Below are 23,873 nucleotides of genomic sequence, written 5' to 3'. Positions count from 1 at the left end.
TATAATACATATAAAAATACTGGCTTCCCTAAGTAGCTTTTTAGGAGAACAGATTATTTACAGAGCAATCCTAAACGGGGCTAGGGAGGAAAGGCACAGCAGATTTCCCACCATATCCCAAGCCTGATTGCTTATGCTGGCCAGGGCAGAAAGGGAGGGGGTCATCAGGATTGGATTCACAATTCCCCCTCTCCAGTGAGAGCAAACGATGGGTAAGATTAGCTACATCACCTACAGGGCTGGTGTAGCTGACAGGCCCAAATCAGACTCATCTGGGAGAATGGAGCACTTCTGGGTCCAGCAAAAAACTGGTGGATCTAGCAGTAGCAGCAGCTTTCCACCTGGGTGCATCACGGTCCTCCTGCCCAGGGGTGCTCCTCTCCACCAGCAGAGGGGCACCAACACACCATCGACATCGGGGGTTAGGATTGCACTCCCTAGTCCGTACCTTTTTGGAAAAAAGGTTGAGTGGTATGCAGATAGGCGGATGACTCCCCATAAAACCTTTGCTCCAACTAATTATATATTTTGTATGTGTTTTAATGTTCTAAAAAGAACTATTCAGTTATGATATATTATAATATGGTTTAGCACATTCAGCTATGTAATCTTACATCATCTCTTCTCCAAAGTATCAAGAATGGAATCAACATCTGTTAATAGTTTGCATTAGGCTAACTTATTTTGAAGTCCACCCAACTTCTCCCTTAACAACTCAATGGTTTGTCACCTTTCCTGAGGCATTTTAACAAATCTGTAACTAAACAAATTCAAACATCCAGAACATGGATTGGAAATCTTTTTCAGCCAAAGGGCCACATTTCATTGTGGGTAACCTTCCAGGGGCGGCATGTCAGTTGTGGATGCTACTCTCTCTTTCATACACCTACCCATTCAACCCTATCCAAACACACACACAGAATTCATGAAGATGGCCCCTTCGTGCAGGAATTAGGCTTGAAAAAGCTTCCCATTGGCTCCAACAGGAGCCTTCTTAAAAGCCTAATTGCTGTGCATGGAGCAATTTTCAGGGGGTTACAGCAAGAATGGAGGGGCTAACTCTTCCCAGCTGGGATCCCTCTGAAAAGCCCCACCCCCAACTGCAATTAGGTTTTAAAAATCTGCCATGGGCATCAATGGTCTTAAAAAAAAAAAAGCTTAATGTTGAAGAAGGTGGTGTTAACCACCGGGGGCGGGGGTACAGGCCACAGATTTCCCATCCATGAAGATGAGATGAATTTAGCCACTAGCACGACTGCAACCTTTTACAGAAATATGAAAGCAGCGCTATTGGGCTAAACAAATTGTATCAACTGTTCATGGGGGGAAATACTTCTAATGCATTAGAAGTAATGTCACATACTTCAGCTAACAATTGAAGGCAGCAGTAACAAAATATGCAATAGCTCTCTTACCACATTATAATAACAGCACATGACACAAATGAACTAGAACAAACCTACTACAACAAAACAGAGCACACTATTAACATTAATCACAAAATTGTTGGTAACAGCAGGCCAAAGGGGGTAGGGGAAAAGGTATGAGTTATTTATGCTTTCTTTTTTCTTGACCTATTCAAAATGTGAGCATGGAAAACAGACTATAAATAAAAAAGATGTATTAAACAAATGTTTTAAAAAGTGCTAGCTAATACCATTTCACATATTATAGACAGTAATAAGCAAATTGGTAGAAGGCTGTAGCAACCTACTGACTTGTCTTGCAAACTAAACATTGATTAATGATTTCTCAAGCATGTATGAATGATTTGTAGCACTTTAGAAGCAATTTATGAAAGCATAAAGTGCTATCAATTATTATAATGCCATTATATAAATTGATTTTATAGCCACATCATAAATATTCCTTTTATCTCTTTTCAGCGACTCATAATGAAGACACAGCGAAACTAAAACAGTTCTCTAGAGATAGTTTTCTTGCCTAAGAAATTTTAGAAAAGCAACATTTAATATTTTCCCTACCCTAAAATTAACACAATGAGAGATATTTAGTTGACAGTAACAAAACTTAGAACAAAAAATTATAAATTAAGAAGACAGATAATTAAATACATAAGACCAACAACTTTAAAACTGGTACAAATAAAGAATGCTACAAAATTAACCCACTAATCTTTTTACTAAAAGGCAGCAACTAGAAGCTAATAGGGCCCTGCATTTAGAAGCTTGATTTCCTTATGAGCAAGTTATTCTACAATTATTCAACCTGGGATTTCTATAACCTTTTCTGAGATTTTCTGTTGAACTAACTTAGATAGGCAACTTGTCAGAGACTGGCAGAAATTCTGTAACCGGTTATGCATGCTTACTCCTGCTAATGTTAACAGGCTGTATATATAATGATTCAAGACTGCAGCCTTGACAGAGAGGTTTTGGAATTACAAATATGTAGTTAGCAAACCTTGACATATAGACAGTATGACCTAGTTCAACGTAACAGCTACCTGTGGGTTGTTTAAGGCAGAAAGCAGATCTCCAGATATTTTGAACTTACTCCCAAAAGCCACTGCCAGCATGGCTGATGGTGAGGGATGCTGTGAGTTTTGTGGCCAAATCATCTGGAAATCTACTTTCTGGCCACCTCAGCACAGGATGCTGCCTCATGACCACTCACCTGCTTCCATTTTGTTAAACAACCCAGGAATGTTCCTGGGTTGTGCTCTGTGATGTTCAAGCCCAGCACTTTGGGTTGTTGAGGGAGAAATAACTCAAGAATAATACCCAGCAACAAACCATGAGTTAAAACTCTGAGTTGTTTCTCAGACATCACAGAACACAACCTGGGTTGTTTACCAAAGCAGAAACAAAGCAGAAGTGGACGAGGGGTCAGGAGGGAACTCACTTCCTCCCACGCAGTCCCAACCACCCATGGTTTAAACAATCCATGTGTGCTTGATAGATGTGAACTGGGTCTATACGTAAATAGTAAAATGGGTGAAACTTCTGTAAGAAAATGTCACTACAAGAAGAAATGAAAGTGCACAAACGTTTAAGTAATTTGCTACTTTAGAATGCTGCTTAACTATATCCCAAAGGGCTGCCACTATGTAAATACTTCACTTGTTAACCTAACATAAATGTCAGTGTCACAAAAAAGCCAACATACTCAAAGCCATTATCTGCTATTAGGGTATGCCTATGTTTCTGCAGTTCTTTCCAGTGCTATAGTAATGTTTCAGCATCACGCCCTTTCTGATGGAATTTCTCCAACCAAAAGTCACCAATGCCGTTAGAGACAAACTCCCACAGTGGCAGAAGCTGAGTAAGTGTTGTTGGCAAAGAATACATAATATTCTGATGCTACTGAGAATGTTTATTTCATTTTCTTTACTAATGGTTCTTAACAACAACTCTTAGCACATTGCTTACTGCTTTATCGTTCACCAGAAGCATGCTTCAGAATTCCTCCTGATGGTACAGAGCTGGAGAAGAGGGTGTGAACATTACTCTGATTGTAGAAAACAGCTTATGCCTAAACAAACCATGGCTAGATTCTTGAAATGAAAAAGACACAAAGATAGATTCATCACATAGCAGAACAGCTTGCTGCTCTGTTTATGAGTTGTAAATATTTCCCAACATCTGCTTCTAGGTGATAGATACTGAGATCAGTCTGAGAATCTGCCACAAATGGCAATATGTATAAAAAATAAGCTCAGTACTTCACTGTGTCATTTCTCAATCTCTTATTTTTCCCCCAACTGAGATTTAGTTCTTACTGGTATGGCAAATCTGTATCTGGCCTCTACCACTTTAGACTGCTGCGGTGGGGATGGGGGGTGGTGGCATGACTGGATGCTTCTCCATATAAAACCACATTAAAAAATAGCATAGCAGGGAGAGGTATTGTATCCTAGTCTTTTCTCTGATTTGCTAGTTTTCTTCTTGCAGGAATTTATTTATTTATTGTACAGAGGAACATTTGCTCATGTGAACCCCATCTTGGAGCCAGGAATAATATAGTTCAGACACAAGTTGTCACCTCAGTGAGCCTTAGGCCTAACATGAAAGACACTTTTGAACTGCAGAAACATTCTGATGCAGCCACCTTGCTGAAATTATGGTGGCGTGATTCTCCTGCCTAGGAAACCCATTTACAACGCCTTGAGTTCCATCGTTGAAGGAAGGCAGGATATAAGTGTAATAAATAAATTAAATTATAGTGGAAAGGAACAGGAGTGCTGTAACACTGAAAATGTAATAATATAATCAAGGCATTAATGTGCTTTTGGTAAGTTCCATTGAAAGCAAAATAATACACTGAGGACTATATCCAATTGTGTCCCTTCCACTGACAGATATAGAAATCCAATGGAAATTTCCATGAGAGGAAGGGGGGGGGGGGACGAGAAGCAAGTTTTACTGATTCATCCTTCTCTTTGCAGCCCCCTGTGCCCCCCACCAAATCTGCTTCAGAGAGAACAACCTGTGGGGTGGCAGATAGGAGGAATTTGCAAAAATAATCTACTCAGCCACCCCACTTTCTGCTCATGGAAATTCCCACTAGATCAGAGACTTCTGTCAGCAGAAGGGTCACCATTGGATACAACCCTCCATATGCAAATTCTTTTCTAAGTGCATGTGACACGAGTACATTGTCACCAACATGGTTGGGAACTGCATGCCAGATATTAAAAATAATTCTAAAGCATGGAGAATCCTATTCTGAAGATTCTAAAGAGTACTTTCTGTATTTCTGGCCTGAGGCACTGTGGGAAGAAACTTGAGCTGGGTAAGTATATGCAGTTCCAATCTTCACATGTGTAGACTTGTGAAGACCTCAATGGACACTGCTTCCCAGAAGATTCTGATCTCTTACTACACAAAGAAACTCCAATTTCTGAGGATGCACAAAAAATACATTGTTAAGTTTTATGAGTATATTAAGAAATATTTGATGCAAGTATTCCCCCCCCCCTGAAATTTGCAGGCCAGAAGGTGAGATGAATTGTGGGAAGAGAGGAAGGAGGACAAAGGAATAAAGCAAGCTGTTTGCTGCCACAATTCCCAAATACCTGCTACTAATGACTGCTTTGAGCCCTCCTCTCATCCCTAAAGATGACATTGGGAGGAAAGATTTGAGAATTTTCCTCAGCCTCCCTTCATCTCACAGCAACAGTTATCAGGGAAGCAGCTTGGTCCTAGATACAGCACACCAATTGGCACACTGTCTCTGAGTCCAGTTCTTCCTCTCCTTGTCCGTTACCACAGTTCTTTTGTATGGTTCAATCCAGGGCCGGCCCAAGACTTTTGGCTGCCTGAGGCAAAGAACAAGAGGGTGTCCCCTACCATCCCATCAGGAGACTGACAGATGAACTTGTCTTCAACAGTGGTGATAGAATAGCATTCTTCACTGCTCCTGAAGGCAGCAGGCCAACTTAGGAGGCACAGAGAAGGATACATGACACACAGGTCTCTCCTCCAGCATCTTGCTGCCACCTCCCAGCATCTGCTGCCTGAGGTGACTGCTCCACTCTGCCTAATGGTAGGGCCAACCCTGGTTCAATCTCCTTTCATTCAAGACAACTCTTCAGGGGGTGGAATTTGCAGCTCCTTGTATTGTCTGAATTGTGGTCAGTCAACACAATTAAACCCCCATCCTACTCAGGGCTAGGGCCTACACCCTGACCTCAACTGCCAGGAATATCCCCAAGTGACAGAGGGAAGTATTCATGTACCTCCCATGGACAAAGTCTTAGGGGAGGGTGGGAAGAGTAGTTTTGAGCCACCCTCCCAAGTATTTCCCTGCAAGTATAGGAGCCGCTATTCTTCTCTCCCCTACTGACATAGAGATAAACCAGAAATACACCCATTTTAAAACATTTCTGTGAAATTATTACTAGTACTGTTAAGTTATACCTAAGTAAGTTATTGATTAACAACATGGAGCAAATCAATTAATCAGACGCACAACCCACATAAAATAGTTTGGATATAAAACTTACTACTTCATCTTCAAATCCGCCAGCCAGCACAAGGGAATAAGCTCCATCATTACTACGTCCGTGAATTCCACCAACATGAGGTCTATGAACACCTGCTTCACTCACCTTGGAAATAAAACAAAGAGAGTTATTTAAACAAGTTCTTACAGCATTTGCCAGTATAAATTTGCATTCATTTTTTTCTTTGAATACAGATTTCCATAATACATAACCAACTGCTTTTGCAACTTGTCAGCTTCAAAAGCCTTCTGTAATACATAATGGGGCTGGAGTTCAAGAAATGTAAATTCAACCCTGAGTGCATAGAACTAAACCTAGGATCTCCAACATGTTGCCCATGGGCACCAATATGTTTGCAGACAACTCTCTTGGAACCCACCAGGCTCCCAGTCCCTCCTGATTTTTATTTTTTCTTTTGTAATTAAAAAAAATTAACTAGGAGACTGGCATGCTGCAAAGGGAAGTGCTGCCCAGCGCCATCTTTATTTAGGTTCAAGAATGGTTTTGTGCTTGGACTTCACCTCTGCCTTGTAGTTAGGTTCTTGGGCAAGTTATTTTTCTTTTATTCTCTAAAGTTTTCCTTCTGGGAAATAAGCATTTTGTGACTGGCTATGCCCATCATGGCAGCCACTAGAATACCCACCACACTCCTTCAAAATTCTAAATGTTCCCACCAGCTCAAAAAGCTGGGGACCACTGAACTACGCAAACTGATTTCTGATCCTGGCCATTACTCAAGAGTAAAGGATTGTCTGAGCATTTTAAAAAATTCAGCTCAGGATCAAAAAAGTCCACTTGTACTAATGTGTTGGTAGGTCTGCCAACAGACAAGCCAGACCCAATAATTAGGGGAAATTCAGAAATGGAAAGAATGAAAAGCCACTGGCCTATTGTGCATTGGAATCTTTGGATCACGGCTGATGACGTTACAACTGTTTTATGCACAGAAATGCAACTGGAACGAACTTTTGTGATCTGCTCACAAAATGACACAAGGAAAAAGAAAAAAGTTTAGACTAATCACCCGGGTGGGCAACTTGTGGCCTTCTAGATGCTTTGGCCTACAATTCCCATCATCCCTCACTATTAGCTATGCTGCCGAAGGCAGATTTGAGTTGTAGGCCAAAACTTCTGAAAGGACAATTAATCTCAACTTCATACCTGCACTCTGAATTTCCAGGTTGCTCCAACTGGAACTCCAGGTATAGGTCCATAGTGATTAGAAGGAACAATAGTGCATTCCTTAGTACGACCAACACAGGCCATGCCCTACAGACACAAGGGAGACAACAAGTGATTAATCAAAACGGTTAAGAAGTTTTATGAAGAGAGGGGTATACACATACAACACAATTCTGATGTGTAAACATTCCCTCTTTCTACTCCATTGCATACCACTTTTATGAATGGGCTGTTGTTCAAGAAAAATGTCCCTGCTCTATGAATCGTGGCCTTAACTCACTTTTTGAAAATGGCTACTGAAGATTTTATAGACAATGAGAGAATTTCACTGTAACACATACCATATGAAAAACAGGGTGAAAACTATACTGAATATTTCACACTGCAAATAAATTTATTTAGATTAAATAGATATATTTAGATTTATAACATGCTTCTCAGATTTTCAAAGGAAGAATTCCCCATCCAGAACAGGTTGGACAAAATCTAGGTCAGATGAACCACCCACCGATAGAATCTCTGTCTTAACTGGACTGAACTTCATTTTATTACCATCATCCAGTCCATTACTGACTCAGGCCACAGATGTCACTTGCGCCTTCAAATGTTTTGCATTTAAATGGTTTGTGTACATATTGCAATAGGTGCCATCTTAGAAGAGGCACTCATTCCTATGTGAGTGAAGGGAGAATGCCTTTTCTGAGGGTGTGCCTGCCATCTACAGTTTTTATGGAGTAATTATATTTATTAAAGTTTGTCTCCTGATGTATCAGGGATGACTTTTTAGTCAGATTGAATTATTTTAAATCCTGCTCAAGTAAGTGGTGGAGAAATAACAGTGAAACGAGGGATGATTAGAAGGGAAATGCTTTTTGTGGAATCAGAGCCAGAAGAGATTTAGAAAAAGTAAGTTTGAGATGAAAGACCAGGAAAATCGAGAAGACCTCTGTCCCGGTTGAAGGCAGGGAAAGGAATTAGAGAGGCGGAGCCATTGTCTCCTGGACCAAGACAAAGATTCTTGGGCACATGATTCCTGCCTTGTCCTGGGCAGTAAGGGAACATAACCCACACTGTCCAGGATGCCTCCCTTGCACCAACCAGAGGGGGGGGGGGTTGCTTCTGAAGCTTTCTTAAGGGTATGAAAACCTATCAATTAACAGACTAAAACTCAAATAACTGATGACTAACATGTCTTTAATTAGTACTCTCATAGTACATACTCCGTGTGTGTGTGTGTGTCTGAGCACACGCACGCACATGCGCGCAGTATCCTAGTATGCATGTTTGCAGGGAACACACTATAATACCTGTTTCTAAATATGCTTTACCTTGCCCCAATCTCGCTGGCTGTCTGTGCAGGCAGATGGCATCTTTGCTTTCTTTTTACTCTGTTTGAGCTTTTCCCCTGCTTTTACAACTTCGTTAGAATCATTTTTACAGGAAGGACAGTACCTAAAAAGATTGATATCTTTTAAAAATAACAACCATTGCGTGAAAAATAAGCCAGAAGCGCAATGACGAATGGATTTCAAACAATATGCTTCTACACCATAACCCCTTCTTTCATTTTTATCTCTTGATTTCTCCTTCATTAAGCCAGTTTGCACAATCCAATAGCCCATCATGGGTTGTTTAAGCCATGGTGAGCTGCAGTGAGTGCTGGTGCACATTTTGCATATTCAGCCCCTGACTGGGGTTGTCATTGCATCCGAGCCCAACCAGTGTGCATTATGGAAGGGTTAAACAATTCTCGGATAACTCTACAACCCTACAACAGAGCACTCAGCAGGCATAGAAACATGCCTCCTCCTCCTCCCAGGTTGAAGCTGGCAAGGGGATGAGGCATTTCACATTGTCTCTGCACCTGCTAGGTGCTTTCAGCTTGAGTGCATGGCAGGTACAGAAGCAATCCCAAAAGCCTCCACTTCCCTGCTCCAGTTCAGATCCATAGAAAGGAGACAAAAGAAGTGATTTCTTCTGGCTCTGCACATATGTCCAACAAACCAAGCAAGCACAGAGCCAAAACAAATCCCAGGCATCTGCCCAAATTTGGAAATGGGGAGGGGTCAGGCTGGTCCCTGCAGCACCAGACTGGGAGGAAACATCTGGCTCATCACGCTTGGCAGCAGCTGGCTGAGCTATCACCATAAAGGCTGTGGTGAACAAGATTGCTGAGTTTTGATTTTGAGCAAGCATTCCTGAATGATATTTAAACTGGTCAGATGGAAGTGCTTCACTCTGTAGCTTCTCGCTACTTTCCATGACTAGCAGGAAAATAAATTCTGCAATTCCAGGAATACATGCAAAATTACTGACTCTACATAATTTTGCACAGTCTCCAGAATTTAGTTTCTCTTGACGATACATTTCAGTTATTTCACCACCGAACAACATGTTGGATCCAGATATCTGCCCACCAAAGGGGCAGACGGAAGGTGCCTGCAAGAGGGGGTGCACCCTTAGTCTACCCGCCAGCCTCCAGAGCACCCCAAAAATGCTCCCTTGAGCGCAAGGTGCCACTGCCCAATTTTCTGCAGTCTCTCCCTTTCCCCCTGCATCACAGTCCACTCCATTCAGCACGGGCCCCCGATCCTTGAGGAAAATTTTTGTGGGGCTCTGTGGACAGAAGGGGTGGAAAAGTCAGCATCCGCCTACCATGCTCTGTAGGCAGATAGTTGGATCCAAACAGTTGTTTTAGTGGACACACCACACACTTTTGAGAATATTAAGGGACAAAACATAGATGACATTAAAATAGCATGCTGGTATTCTTATTTGCAGATAGATTCGTTCAAAGGTAGGTGCGTCAGCCAGCTGTTCCAAGCAACAAATGGAGTGCTTATTCATAGCTAAATGTACTTGTGAATAGGCATCCCATTGTGCTTTTTAAACAGCAAACATGAAGGGACAGCATTCCTCATCATTCAGACATATATAATCTGGTTGTATCCAATAAGACCTGAAATTCAGTAATTAATGAATTACGCACACTTCCTGGGGAATAATCCCAGCTGAACGCAGTGGGATTTAGTTCTGAGTAAACAAACACAGGATTGCACCGTAAACCGAGCAACACTATAATCTACTAAAACAACCCAATACAGGTCCCTGAGATACGTCCTGTAGATACATACTACTGATCTAGAATTGTTGACATCTATGCTTTACACAGATGATTCTAACTCATGGTTTTTGACACATTTTATATTACAGAGTAATCTTTTATCATTCATTTCTCTATGAATTTCCTGGATGGCAAATGCAGAAAATAGAATACGTGGCTTATTGTGTCATACATTCATCAACTCCCACGAATCTCTATGGTTCTGTATTCACAATTGTTAGCATGGATTACAATCCTCATCTCATTTACAAGCATACATTAAAAAGGTGTAGAAGGAAATCCAACCCTTTTCCATTCTTTAAGCACTAACAGGGCAGGTTAGGAGTAACTATTTGTATTAAATGACTATCAGCTGTAGTGGAAGCAACATTCATTTTGCAATTTTTTCCTCTGTGAGTAAAATATTAACAATCCCAGAATTTCTTCTTTCACTGAACACAAAAGAATTCTAATCCTCAAATTGTTCCTTCAATGCAAGGTCCATTTACCTCAAAAAGACTTAGAGTGGCCTATCATTTCAAGGGGCAGTTAGAATGTCTACACCTCTATAAAACTGAAATTCTCTATTCCCCCTACAATCTTACATAGCAAATAATTATAAACAAATCTGTCTTGCATTATCTACCAGTCTTCATCTTCTGGTATCTTGCTTAAAGGTGGATTCAGGCAGTATATGTGGTAGGCCATGTTACATTCATCACAGAGAAGCTGCATATGGGCATCCTGTTTTCCTCCACACAAATAACAGGAACAAAATCGACATTCTTTATCTGGGTCAGCTCTGCAATGCTTGCATTCGGGCCCACTTTTTCCTGTAAAGAAAAAGGAAACAAACTGATCTTCTCTCTTACAGTGAGGATTTAAATTTGATTTCACATAAGAATGAGTAAACTAACAAACAAACTGAAGCATACTTAATATTAAGCCACACTTTACGAAATATGTATTTTGAGAGCTCACCCTAATTATAGATTATACCTGTGATGGATTGGGGAAAAAAACATCAAAACTTTTGAACCCCACCCCCACCCCCTGCTTTTCTTGTCATTGTTGTCCCCACCCCAAAAAATGATTTCTAAAAACTATGTAACAGGAAGTTTATAGGAAGACTAGAGATGTAAACTTTCTGGAAATTTTGAGGCCATGCAGAAGCATTTTTTTAAGCCTCTCTGTAATCTTCCCAATAGTTATTTCTTCCATTCCTTATTAAAATTATTGATCTAAAGTACATTTTACTGACATACATGCAGGGAAGCTCCAAGTCAGGCTTAGTTTCCCAATGCAGAGTCACCATATAATATGTGAAGAAAATGTGCATTCTTCTACAGTTTGGGTATTGTTCTGTAGAGTCCTTATAGATTCTCTAGGCTTTTTTTGATTAGAGGCCACAGCAGTCAATGAATATAATCCTAAAACGCCCATGGGAGAGAAACGCTGTCTGTTATCCCGCCACTTCCACCACATACAATAGAACAACACGCGGGTTATCCCCCCAAAAACGTTGAAGGTTCAGTCTGTGGATCTCACTGCCACAGTTTTTAATAAAGTTGCCAAGGCCTCACTGTTAGGGAATGTTGCCTCGGTTATAAAATCTTTACCCAGTGCCACCAAAATAAACCCTCTCTACCTTAAAAAAAAAACTCAGTAGGTTCCTATGCTGTAGGTATAGGATTGACCACTACAGAGAACCATTCAAAATGAACAAAAATTAGGATGTTTATTAAAAGGAACTATTTAAAGGGGAATAAAATGTCACTCTTCAAATAATAGGCTAAGATTGCTGAAACATTCTTAAAATATTATGGTTATCATTCCTAATACGTAAGAGAGTCTTCCACAGCTAAATAAACCCTCGACAGCTTTTCCTTAAGACTAGATTTTCCTAAATATCACCCCACAAATAGGAACAGGTAGGTAAATTTCCTCATAAACAGGAACAGTTGCTGAACACCACCAGTCTTCCTCTGTCTTCAAATCTTCCTGCTTCTTCTGGCTTCTAGAATTTCAGATATTTCAGGAACTACTTGCCAAAGTTCCTTTTGGTCAGACATAAAATAGGAACCTAAAATGTGTTATGTTAAACTTGGTTTTCTCATAAAATTATCACGTTTGGTATATTAACTTTAAAAGTATAGTTTCTTCATACAGTTATTACAAATTTACTGACAACATTACTTTGAAATGTTTGTAATTTTAATGGTAATTTTATGGGGAAACCAAGTTATATACATAATACATTTTATGTTCCTAAAGTAACAAAGTCACTTCTGATCTCTAAAGAGCACTTAAAAATAACTATTGCATATTTTTCCATTTTCCCCCAGATTTGATTTTTTCCTAGGTTTCATAATTTGCAAAAATTTTACACCTCTAATTATACCACAAAATATACTACACTTGGGAAATATTATGAGTTTATGAGAGGCTAGTCCTCTGGGAATTGCTACCTATGACTGTGGTTCGTTGGGTGGTCATCTGTGTACTCACAGCTGGGGGTTCTGTGCCTGCACAAAGGAACATTCAGAACTTTCTAGAGGCAGCCAAGAGTTGTGACAGCCATCAGTATTCTCACTAAAAACGACTCCCACCTTGTGATTCCTAATGGACTGTCATAACAGCTATTTTAAAACATAAGAGCGCGGCTGGATCAAACCAAAGGCCTATCTAGTCCAGAATTCTGTTCTCACAGTGGCCAACCAGATGTCTATAGGAAGCCCACAGCAGGACATGAGCACAATAGCACCCTCTTCCTCAAGTTCCCTATCACCTAATATCGAGAGGCACACTGCCTGCTACTGGAGGTACTATATAGTCATTATGATATAGCCATTATCCTCCATTAATTTGTCTAATATCTTTTTAAAGCACTCCAAGCATCACTATGTCTTGCAGTAGTGAATTTCACAGTTTAACTTTGTGCTGTGTGAAGAAATACTTCCTTTTGTTGGTCTTGGATTTAATTTCATTGGATGACACCAGGTTCTAGCATTAAGAGTGGGAGAAAAACCTCTTCCCTATCTACTTTCTCCACATCATGCATCATTTTATATACCTTTCATCTCCCCACCCCACCCCACCCTGTGCCTTTTTTCAAAGTTAAGAAATCCCAAACGCTGTGACCTTTCCTCACAGGGGAATTGCTCCAGCCCCTTGATTATTTTCATTGCCCTTTTGTGTACCATTTCCAGCTCTACAATATCCTTTATAGATGCACTAACCAGAACTGTACAAAGTATCCCAAAAATGGTTGTACTTTATATTTAAATAAATGTACTATACTATCAGCAGTTTTATTTTTTATTCCTTTCCTAATGATCCTCAACACAGAAATTGTCTTTTTAACAGCAGGTGGATCATTTCATTGTGCTATCTACTGTAAACTGCCAGTTCAGACCCCATCAGCGTATATGTGAAGTTACCATTTTTGCTCCAACGTGCATCACTTTGCACTTGGCTTACACTAAACTGCATTTGCCCTTTTAACGTACATTTCCTGACTTTGAAGAGATCCTTTTTGGAAGCGCAAGAGCAAGTCAAAATACCACTTGTAGTGGGATAGAAGGGTGAGTTGTGTGACTGTACAGATAACCACTCAAGGAAATAATTATAGCTAAGCAACCTATTTTTCTTCTTCATGGTCTCTGTGCAGTACCACATATGGAGTAATAGTAAGTTGGCTTACTGGAGTTGGGGCAGTTGATGTTAGGCAACAACAGAGTTCAGCACAGCCCATTTGAGAGGGGCACCCTACTGAGTCCAACTTCTAACATGTAATGTTTGACCAATATCGATGGCTGTGACCACAACAGGTTCAGCACAGTTCAAGGACAGAGATGCTTTTCAGAAAAGCCATGGAAGATGTGATGGCTCTCGTAAATTGTGTGTAGTTATCCATTAGTACCAGGAGCCAAACCAGATCACAGCAGACCTTGATAGCTGACGAAAGCCAGCATGAGAAGTGCTGAGTTGACACCAGTAGATCCTTCCTGGGGCCCTCAAAACATATGAAAAGATGAGAGTCACAGCAGAACAGAGCTGTGCTGTCAATGTAGAAGGCTAGGGTGTACCAGTAGCCAATGTATGCAAAAAACTCTTGATGGGGGGTTAAGATAAAAACACAGGCAAGACAACGGCCTGGTTTAAGTGGAAAGCCAATACCACCTCAAGCAGAAAAGACATAGCCAACAGATCTAGCTTGAGTGTCATCTTATCCCTGTAAAGGGCTAAATACAGCAGGCTCGAGTGCGCAGCACAAAAGTTCGTTAGTCCACCTCACAGAGGTAAAAGCCACCAGGAAAGCAACACTGAACATGAGCTACTGCAGATCCAAGTAGGTAGTGACTCAGAAGTCTTATGATCAGCTGAATGAGGTCTACTGGCAGGCTTCATGGAGTCCGGAGAACTCAAATACAACAGGAGAGATTCAATAGATTCAGACCTGGTTTCATGACAAAAACTGCCTTGATCACTCTGGTTGAAGACCTATGCCAGGGAATGGATATGGAGTCTATTACCCTGTTGGTTCTCCTGGACCACTCAGTGGCTTTTGATACCACTGGCCATGAAATCCTTCTGGACCATCTCTCTGGGATGGGACGTGAGGGCACGGTGTTGCAGTGGCTCCAGCATTTCCTGGGACAACAGACCCAGAAGGTAGTGCTGGGGGACTTTTGTTTCACCCCTTGGTCACCAACTTTTCAGGAAACGTCAAGGTTCTGTCTTGTCCCCCATGCCTTTCAACATTTACATGAAACTGCTGGGAGAAGTTATCCACAGGTTTGGGCTGAGGTGCCATCAATATGTGGCTGACATGCAGCTTTATCTCTCTTTTCCACCATCTAATCTGAGAGAGGCAGTTGAAACCCGGGACAGGAGTCAGGGGAGGTAGTACTGGAATGGATGAGGGCTAATAAGCTGAAAGTCAATTCAGATAAGGTGGAGGGAGTATGGGTTGGGAGTTCCACTTAAATGGATAGTGGGTTAGATCTGACTCTGGATGAGGTCACACTTCCCCCTGAAGAGCAGGTGTGCAATCTGGGAGTGCTCCGTCTATGGAGGCGCAGGTGGTGGTAGCTGTCAGAAGAGCTTTTAACCAGTTTAGGCTGGTTTGACAGCTGTGGCCCTATCTAGAGAAAGCTGACCTAGCCACAGAAAGTGACACATTGGTTACATCCAGTTTAGATTACTGCAATGTGTTGTATGTGAGGCTGCCCTTGAAGATGATTTGGAAACTGCAACTTGTACAGAGTGTGGCAACTAGAACACTTGTGAGTGCTAAGCATTTGGATCATAATATTCCCATTCTGTATCACTTACACTAGACAGGTGTTAGTTTCTGTGCTCAATTCAAGTTGCTGGTTTTGGCCTTTAAAGCCCTAAATGGTTGGGGGACCACTTTATCTGAAAGGCCACCTACACCTGTGTGAACCTGCCCAAGCATTAAGGTCAGAATCAGGGTCTTACTCTCTGGCCCAGCAGCAAGAGCCATTAGGCGGGCAGGTAATAGGGATAGGGCTTTCTCAGTGGTGGCCACATACCTCTCGAACTCCCTCCTCAGGGAGATATATATGGCCTCAGCACTGTTGGCTTTTTAAATAAAACTTGAAGACACAGACACATTCATTCAAGTCTGCATTTGGTGCTTAAAATCATAGCTGCTGCTGTGTGTGCGTGGGTATGTCTTTAATTATAATTTGTATGTTCATGTTTTATAATATTGTAAGCCATCCTTGTGAGGACAGTGCTCCCTGAAAGGTGGATTAAAAATCTTTTAAATAAATACTAAATAAATAGGACTTAAATAAACTGCTTCATCAGTTGATGACACAATATGATATAAAGTGGAAATAGCGACCAAATAAATATTAAGGAAGGAGAATTCTAGCCCTTTAGATCTAGGAAACAGAGAAAGCGTAGAACACTAGTTAGCATGAAAAAGCATTAAACCCATACTGAGCCACAAAAGTTAAGAAAATGAGACCACTGGTCTGCATGGGAGCCCTGTGTAAATGGCTTATGTGCTGCTTCCAGCATCCCCTCTATCTTGCTGGGAAGATGGACTAGGGATAGATCTGCCATTCTGTCAGTCAGAGGATGAGGACATTGGGATGGAGTTATGGGCCCTCGGTCCTGACAGTGCAGGTCTGACAGTTCCAGCAGACATGAGTAATCCCAGCAGAAGAGCAGAAACAGAGCCATGAGCAACGGATGCCACCACAGACTGATGAGAATACAATCTGCACATCCTGATTTATCTTTGTGACCACCTTCATTATTAACTGAATTGAAGGAAACATAACGGAAACGCTTGTCCCACCTGAAGATGAAGGCACTTCCCAGCGATCTGCTGTCCATGCCTGCCTGGCTGCAGAACCACCGACACTTCCTGTTGGTGAAAGTGGTAAAAAAATCTATCTGCAGTGTCCCCCACTGATGGAACTTCTCAATGGACTTCCCAATGTGCAAGGGTCTACTTGTAGGAGCAATGCGTGGTGCAGCTGAGGTGGTCTACCAGGTCACTGTCTTTGCCAGCAAGGCGAATCACCATGGGAGTGATGCAACTAGGTATGTACCAGTCCCACAACACCAGTGAAAGGACCAGAAGAATCTTCTATCTTGTATTGCCTTCCTCCCTTATATAAAGCAAGTGAGAGCAAAACATGGCCTGTGGTCCACATGTGGCCTTGCCACGCTCAGTGCCCCCGAAATTTTTTTTAAAACAAAAGAAAACAAATGGCGCTCAGTAACAGATCCAGAGTGCTAAAAGGACTACATTTAGCTTGCTACCAAGCTAAATTTGTCCATTTTAACAGCCCATAGCTACTACTAAGCTAATTTAGCCATTTTAGCACTACTGAGTGCTTTGCAATCATATGCCACCAATTTTAAAAAATTATCCCTCCCCCCCGTGGCCCATAGGGTGGGATCCAGGGGGGCAAAAATGGCAGCCAGACCTCCCTCAGTTGCCCACCCGTGATGTAAAGCATGGTGGCCACATTGCTGGCCACCTCAACAAGCCTTGATGACAGCCAACAGCTCAAGACATTTATATGAAAACCACAACCCTGGGACCATGGCATTAACCATGAGTCCTGCACAGTGAGCCACCCTCCCATGAAGTGATGTGACTATAGCAGTTGAGGGCTGCAGGATGAATGGGCTCTTGAGTGGGAGGTTGCTGGACTGCATCCACCACCACAGGGAATGTCAAAATCCAAAAGGAGACTAAACACTTGTCCTGGCACTTTACCCCTGGCTGGAACACATCCAGGAACCAACACTGAAGAGGATGCATCCCCAGACAGGTGAAGGGCAAGATAGCTGTCATCATACCATTAGCCCTAGGAGCCTCTGGACTGAGACAGAATTCTTTCATTCTAAGTGTATGTCTTTTGCACCATGCTCCAGTTGGTGGATCACAGGGTTCTAATAAAAAACAAAGTTTCCACAAGGGTCTGCCCACACCTGGCCAAGAGTAATATTAAGTCAGAATTAGCAAGCCATTTACAGGAAGCAGGCCTTAAATCCTTGGATGTCTACAATGTCCTGCATAATGCAGATTACGCTATGCTGTTCAGGAAGCAAATAATATTTGTCTTAATTCACAGACCTCTCTCAGTAGTGGACCTGAACTTGTGGAGCTTCCTGCCATCACATCTGGAAGCTTAGTCAATTCAAGCCTTTCTCTTCAGGCAAGCTCTTCATCTTTAATTATCTTACAGGACTCTGGGATGGCTGGATGGAGATATATATATATATATATATATCTTATTCTGCTGCTTTTACTGGGCAAAACTACATATGAAACACCTTGTGTGTGGGGGGGGTATCATTATTGGAATAAAGGTTGAAGTCTGCAATTGCATATTTTGTTCTTCATTCATTTGTTTTTGTTTTAAAGAAGGCAAACCCACTAGAAATGTGTTAGTGCTTTTGCCTAAAGGGAAATATACACACCATTATACTGATTATTTTATTCATTTATTTGAAGAATGTTTACCCTGTTCTTCAGCCAAAAAAGGCTCCCAGAACAGCTTACAGATCAATAGAAGTAAGACACTCCCTGCCCTGCATAATGGTTCTTAAAATATATCTGTGAAACCCACAGATAAAAATTCCATCTTTTCAGTAATCATCCCAAGCATTTGAAATTCAATCTTCCCTATGGTCAATTTTTATGCTTCAAAAGAAAGAGTACATTTGACTACATGTACAACACACATGCTGATCTTTTCACCAGGGAACTCTTAGATAGGGGTTTTCTGAGTTGTGTCATCAATTTGTTGAGCCCCATGCTAGAGCAAGGAGTAACAGATTGTTTTGTTCTCTAGAATTCAATCATCATTCTCAGAGAATCAAACATTATCTATAGGCATTGGCATTTGGTCTGGGATGTACCAGACTGCAGTAGCCTTCTACTTGTGGGATTTCGCAGGAACTCTAATTTTTGTGACAGGCTGGTTCACAGAGATGTACTACAGAACAATTCTTATGCCTAAAAGTCATGGGTCATTACAAATGCGGGTACTGTATGTGCTGTCCACAATTCCTACAAATCAAGGAGTTTTTTAATCTTGTGGATACCAAGAAATATATTTTAAGATCATTCGCTGACTGCAGATCAGACCATGGCATTTATGTTATCAGGTGTCTTTGTCCTAAGTTATATGTGGGACAAACATCTAGACAGCTCAGATTAAGGATCACGGAGCACAAAAGCAAGATACACACACTGAATGCAGAAGCCCCACTGACTATGCATTTTGTGCAACAATATCATCCACCTGACTTGTTAAAATGTTTTGCCTTGGAACATATTCAACGGATCCCCTTTAAACATACAGTCTTGTCTGAAGTATTGGCCAAGAGGGAAGTTTTTTGGATACACAAACTAAAATCCATGGCTCCAGAGGGCTTAAATGACATGCTAGATCTGTTTTTCTTTAATTGTTTTTCTTTTCTTTAACTTATTTGAATTATTTACATCATTGTCCAGCCACAGTATCAACAAGGGTCCCTCATATCAGTTGGACCTCAACTTACATGTATAGTCAAGTTTTTAACTTTAAACAGCTACCCTGCCTCTTTAATCATTATGCCAACGTCACTGCAGCTAATGTTGATTACACCACATAAATTCATCTTATGGCGTTCTTCCTTTCACAAGCTATGGACAACCTCCCACACGTTTGGGAGGTTTATCTTCTTTCAGGAGCAACATCTGACTAGGAATACACTTGGTAAGACCAAACCTTTGGGTGCTAATACTTAGCAAGCCTCAAGCAACTGTTATCAGTCATTTAACTCATTATTTTGTTATCTTAGGGCAAAAGAGTTATCATTTTCCTGGAGTTCTTGAAGCACTCCAATCAATTGCTTCAAAATATTTTTCAAGTTCTCAGGTAAGGCTTACGTTAATTTATCATTATTATTGATATCTGTATTAGGCCCTTGTGAGAGTTATCTTTGCCCTGTTATCTTGTCTCTTTAGAACTGGGCGTGTTATTGGAGAGGTACTCTGACTGGCTACATGGTGATTACTCATTAACAAAAGTTTCTCTTTCTGATGAAGTACAGAAACAGCGTCAAATTCCAGAGCTGTCATAACTGTTTACTATTATTATTACTCGTTTAATAGTAATACTCATGTACTAAATTCATTTCTTTACAAATACATTCACTTTTGTATGAGTATATTTACCACTGTTAATATCAAGACATATTTTAAATTGTAATTATTTGCAAGGTAAATGTATATTATTCCTTATTATCAATTATTTAAATCACTTGTTTTTCCATGGCAGATGTCACACCATCTGTATTTCCCAAGTTTATTAAATGCTTATCTATTTTGACTCTGTGTTCGCAGTATTGTCATATCTACATTCTTGCTAAACAGAATCTTTTGCAATTAAGTGTATTGTTACCACATCTGGCTGTGTTTTTCAGATACGTTGGTCCATTGTCTATCTGAGACCTTGTACATTGTCTATCTGAGACCTGTTACAGCTAGTCCTGCTCAGCGTGGATGTATCTACTTTTAATATATATCAAATATACTCTTATTTTGTGTTACCTTGTTATATTGAGGGTCCATTGATTTGTTTGGTGCTCTTAAAATATACTACTGTTAAAGACAAACATCTGAAATATTACTAAAAACAAGATATTATTCACTGCATAGTTTGCCAAAGTTATCTGACAACTTTCATCAATGAGAATTTAAAAATACTCTATACAATGTGGAAAATTGCATATGAATATGAAGTACCTACTTTTGAACTCTCCATCCGCAAATGTCAGTGGATATGCTCCTGGCTTTTCAATCTTGTATATTTCCTCTATAAAAAGGAGCTTGCAATCATTTATGGCATCTTCTGGGCCTCTGAAAATTAAAGTATAAAACATTCAAGTTCGGTTTCTTTCATTCCAGTTGTAATGTTGACCAATGGAACATAGATAAATGCTACTTCAAACTACTGGAGCCAGTTTTAACTTTTAAGTTAATTAAAACTTTTAAGTTAAAACTGGTAAAAGTTTTAAGTCTGTATTCAAAACTAATCAAAAGCATGTCACAGGCTGCAATTCTAAAACTAATTATTACTATTAATACAAACCCAGAAACATAACTATTAAACTTTTACAGCAGAATAAAATAAATGATAAATTTATCTGAAAATCATGGAGATATTAGCAATCACTTGCTTTTTTTTAATTTCTTATTTCAAAAATCTATACTTCTTTTCCAAGCACACTGCCCAAGGCAGCCTTGGTTTTTTAAAATTTCTTATTTAGAGAATCTATACTTATTTTCCAAGCACATTGCCCAATGCAGCCTTCCCCAACCTGGTACCATCCAGACGTTTTGGACTTCAAACTCCCATCAGCCCCAGTCAGTATGGCTAATAGTCAGGAATGCTGGGAGTTATCGTTCAAAAACATCTGGAAGGTACCAAGTTGGAGAAGACCAGGCCAGGGTAATTCACAATGAAATCAACAATAATCTAAAATAAACCAGGGAGCAATCCTATCAGGACAGGCGGAGTGTGGAGGGGATCTTCTCTTCCACACTCTGGTCGCCCTGCATTTGCAGCTAGACCACCAATTTCAGCTGTCTAGCCATGGGACTTCAGAGCCGGGGGGGCGGGGCGACACATAGGAAGCATCGTACCGGCACATCTGCACTCCCCGCCCCCGAGAACACCTCCTTTTGCCCCATTTCACACTGCTCATCCAAGCCCGCAGCTGATCCGCACTGCCTACGAGGCGGTGGGGAGGCGGTTCCCAAAAACCTAACAATCCTATGGCCATCTAGCAGTTGTCTAGCGGCCATAGGATTGCGCCCTAAAACAATAAAGAAGAGCATTAAGACAAAATACATAAGCAGTCTGCTATAATAGCAGCAAGAGATCAAGCAGCATAGGCACAATAGAGCTAAAGTTTCATTTTCCCCAATAAGTTTATTGATTTTAACATAGAAACAAATATAACAATCAACATAAAAATAAACAGGACTAAGGTTAAGCACTTTTATCACCCCCTGTAATGGCAATTTCTGGTGAGGAGTAGAAATGGAGCCAAAACTGGGCCACTAAGAATCATGAGTAGGGGTGGGGGGCCTTGTTCATTCCAATGGCCAAATTCTAGTCTGGGAGAGGTCTTGAGGGGCCAAAGGCTAAGCGGGTGGGGATTTTTACCAACTAAGCTTACTCAGAAGTAAGTAGGACAAGCCTTTGAATGCCTACTCAGAAGCAAACAGGAATGAACCAACGCAGCATAACTTTCAAAGAGCATCCCAAATACCAACCCTCTGTATAACTACTCAGAAGTAAGCAGAAGACTCTGCAGGACAAGTTCCAGAAGCAAGCAGGCCTGATTCACTGAACAGCTTCCTCCTCAGGCCTTACCCCCTCTCCCTGGCAGGAAAAGCTCTGATCTCCAGTCAGCAGCTGATTAGAGAAAAGAGCTTTTCTCTACCAAGGGAGCGTTTTTCAATGCTCAGCAGGGAAAAGCTCTTCTTCCTGACCATCTGCTGATCAGAGATAAGAGCTTTCCCTCCTGGGAGAGGCGGTTGAGGCTGAGAATGAAGCTGGCGGATGAGCTGGGGAACCCCTGCAGGCCATATCATGCCTGTGAGTTGGAGGTTCCCCATCCCTGAACAAGAAGGAGGTATCAGCATGCTGAGGGGAACTGCCAGGTTTGCAGAAGTATTAGAAAACTCCTAGGTGCACCCCCCCCCGCTCCAGTCCAATGAGGACTGAGCATGCTCAGCAGACATGAAATACAAATCTTCAGTTGGAAAATGTAGCATACACCGCCTGAAGATTTTTGGTCACTGGGTGGTTTAAAAGTACAGTAAATTAAAAAAAAAAAACAGAAAGCTGAGGGCAGGGAGGTACATGGCTGGCTGGCTGGAACCCTGAACAGGAACACTCCTGTTATGGGATGATATACAAATTTTGTTGAAGGTTCCACTTGATTGATTTTAAGGGACAGGTTAGGCACCTGTAAAACTTTTGTATTAAAATCAGAGGGGCTCAAACGTGTTTAGCTTTGGCTGGAATTATACACTATATATTCAGAAACATTAGTATTAAAATTGCTAGTACTGGAGAGTAAGTTTAAAGTTTTCCATACCAACCACTGACATCTACCCCATGTTCAAATGTTTACTGGCCATTTTATGTTGCCGTGGGCAGTGGAGCAGGCATACACTGCCCACCACAACACGTGTTGTGAGAGCTCCACACACAGAGGAACATGTGGTGCTGTTGTACTCATGCCCTGCTTGTGGGTTCCTGGTCAACAGCTGGTTGGCCACTGTGTGAACAGAATGCTGGACTAGATGAACCCTTAGTTTGATCCAGTGTGCCTCTTCTGATGTGCACAATGGCCTAATTTGTCCAATTCTTCCTCCTCAAAAACTGGGTATCTTGTGCAAATCATGCCCTGGATATTAAGGGCCTTTGCATGGAGCCCCCATGTTATATGTCGCTCTATTGGCAAAGCGCACTCCTCCACCATGTGAGCTTCAATGCCAGCCCGGTAAATGTCTGAATCAAGCTAATTTTTTAATACTCTTAACGGCAAACCAACAACTAACATACTACTAAAGGAATACTCCCCACTGTAACAAACTTATCTAACAACACCATTGAGACTGAACATTTTTGGTGAGTTTAAGATAAATTTGAGTCTTCTCCCCATCTTCACTTTCCTGCTGAAGCACTCTGAAAAACTGCCCCCAACCCTATGGGATACGGTGTGTGGAGCTGCAACTGAAAGAGTAATCCAGAGAAATAGGAATCACCACCCCTCTATGTGAACATAATTCTATCTGCTTGGACTAGACAACCCATTGTTTATTTTAAGAAAACCTTTAATTTTTCTCCCAGCTACTGCTTTTCTGTTGTGTCAGTTTTTATGGATGTGTTCATCATTCCCACTCCTCCTTCGGGTTTTATAGCAGGCTTCTTGACTTTCAGCTCACCAGTATTCATCTAAGTTTCCTCTGCCACCACAGTGAGGATGGCGAAGCTGCCAAAATATTTCATACCACAGGATTATGAGCACTGCTGAAATGAGTGAGGGCGGGGGGAG

The 23,873-nt window shown here is 41.2% G+C and overlaps 1 protein-coding gene and 1 long non-coding RNA gene across 2 annotated transcripts in view; one reads left to right on the top strand and one right to left on the bottom strand.

Annotated features, from left to right (window-relative positions):
* Nucleotides 1-23,873, bottom strand: part of UHRF2 (ubiquitin like with PHD and ring finger domains 2) — a 78,779-nt gene that overhangs the window by 17,053 nt on the left and 37,853 nt on the right. Inside the window, exons 5-9 of the mRNA XM_084834470.1 lie at nucleotides 20,549-20,658; nucleotides 10,900-11,086; nucleotides 8,479-8,602; nucleotides 7,130-7,237; nucleotides 5,969-6,073 (exon numbers count right to left, since the gene is read on the bottom strand). Coding sequence (XP_084690596.1) covers nucleotides 5,969-6,073; nucleotides 7,130-7,237; nucleotides 8,479-8,602; nucleotides 10,900-11,086; nucleotides 20,549-20,658 — 634 coding nt within the window. The remainder of the gene's footprint in view (nucleotides 1-5,968; nucleotides 6,074-7,129; nucleotides 7,238-8,478; nucleotides 8,603-10,899; nucleotides 11,087-20,548; nucleotides 20,659-23,873) is intronic.
* On the top strand, nucleotides 13,121-20,683 carry LOC146352602 (uncharacterized). The gene is made up of 3 exons (XR_014787777.1): nucleotides 13,121-17,965; nucleotides 19,599-19,675; nucleotides 20,223-20,683. It is a non-coding gene; the product is annotated as an uncharacterized LOC146352602 (long non-coding RNA).

The sequence above is a fragment of the Heloderma suspectum genome, chromosome 2, assembly GCF_057233095.1.
Source record: "Heloderma suspectum isolate Gila_16-S chromosome 2, 16-S_ref, whole genome shotgun sequence".
Taxonomy (NCBI): domain Eukaryota; kingdom Metazoa; phylum Chordata; class Lepidosauria; order Squamata; family Helodermatidae; genus Heloderma; species Heloderma suspectum.
The sequence above is the reverse complement of the archived record's forward strand: the minus strand, read 5'-3'. Positions and strand labels throughout refer to the sequence as shown.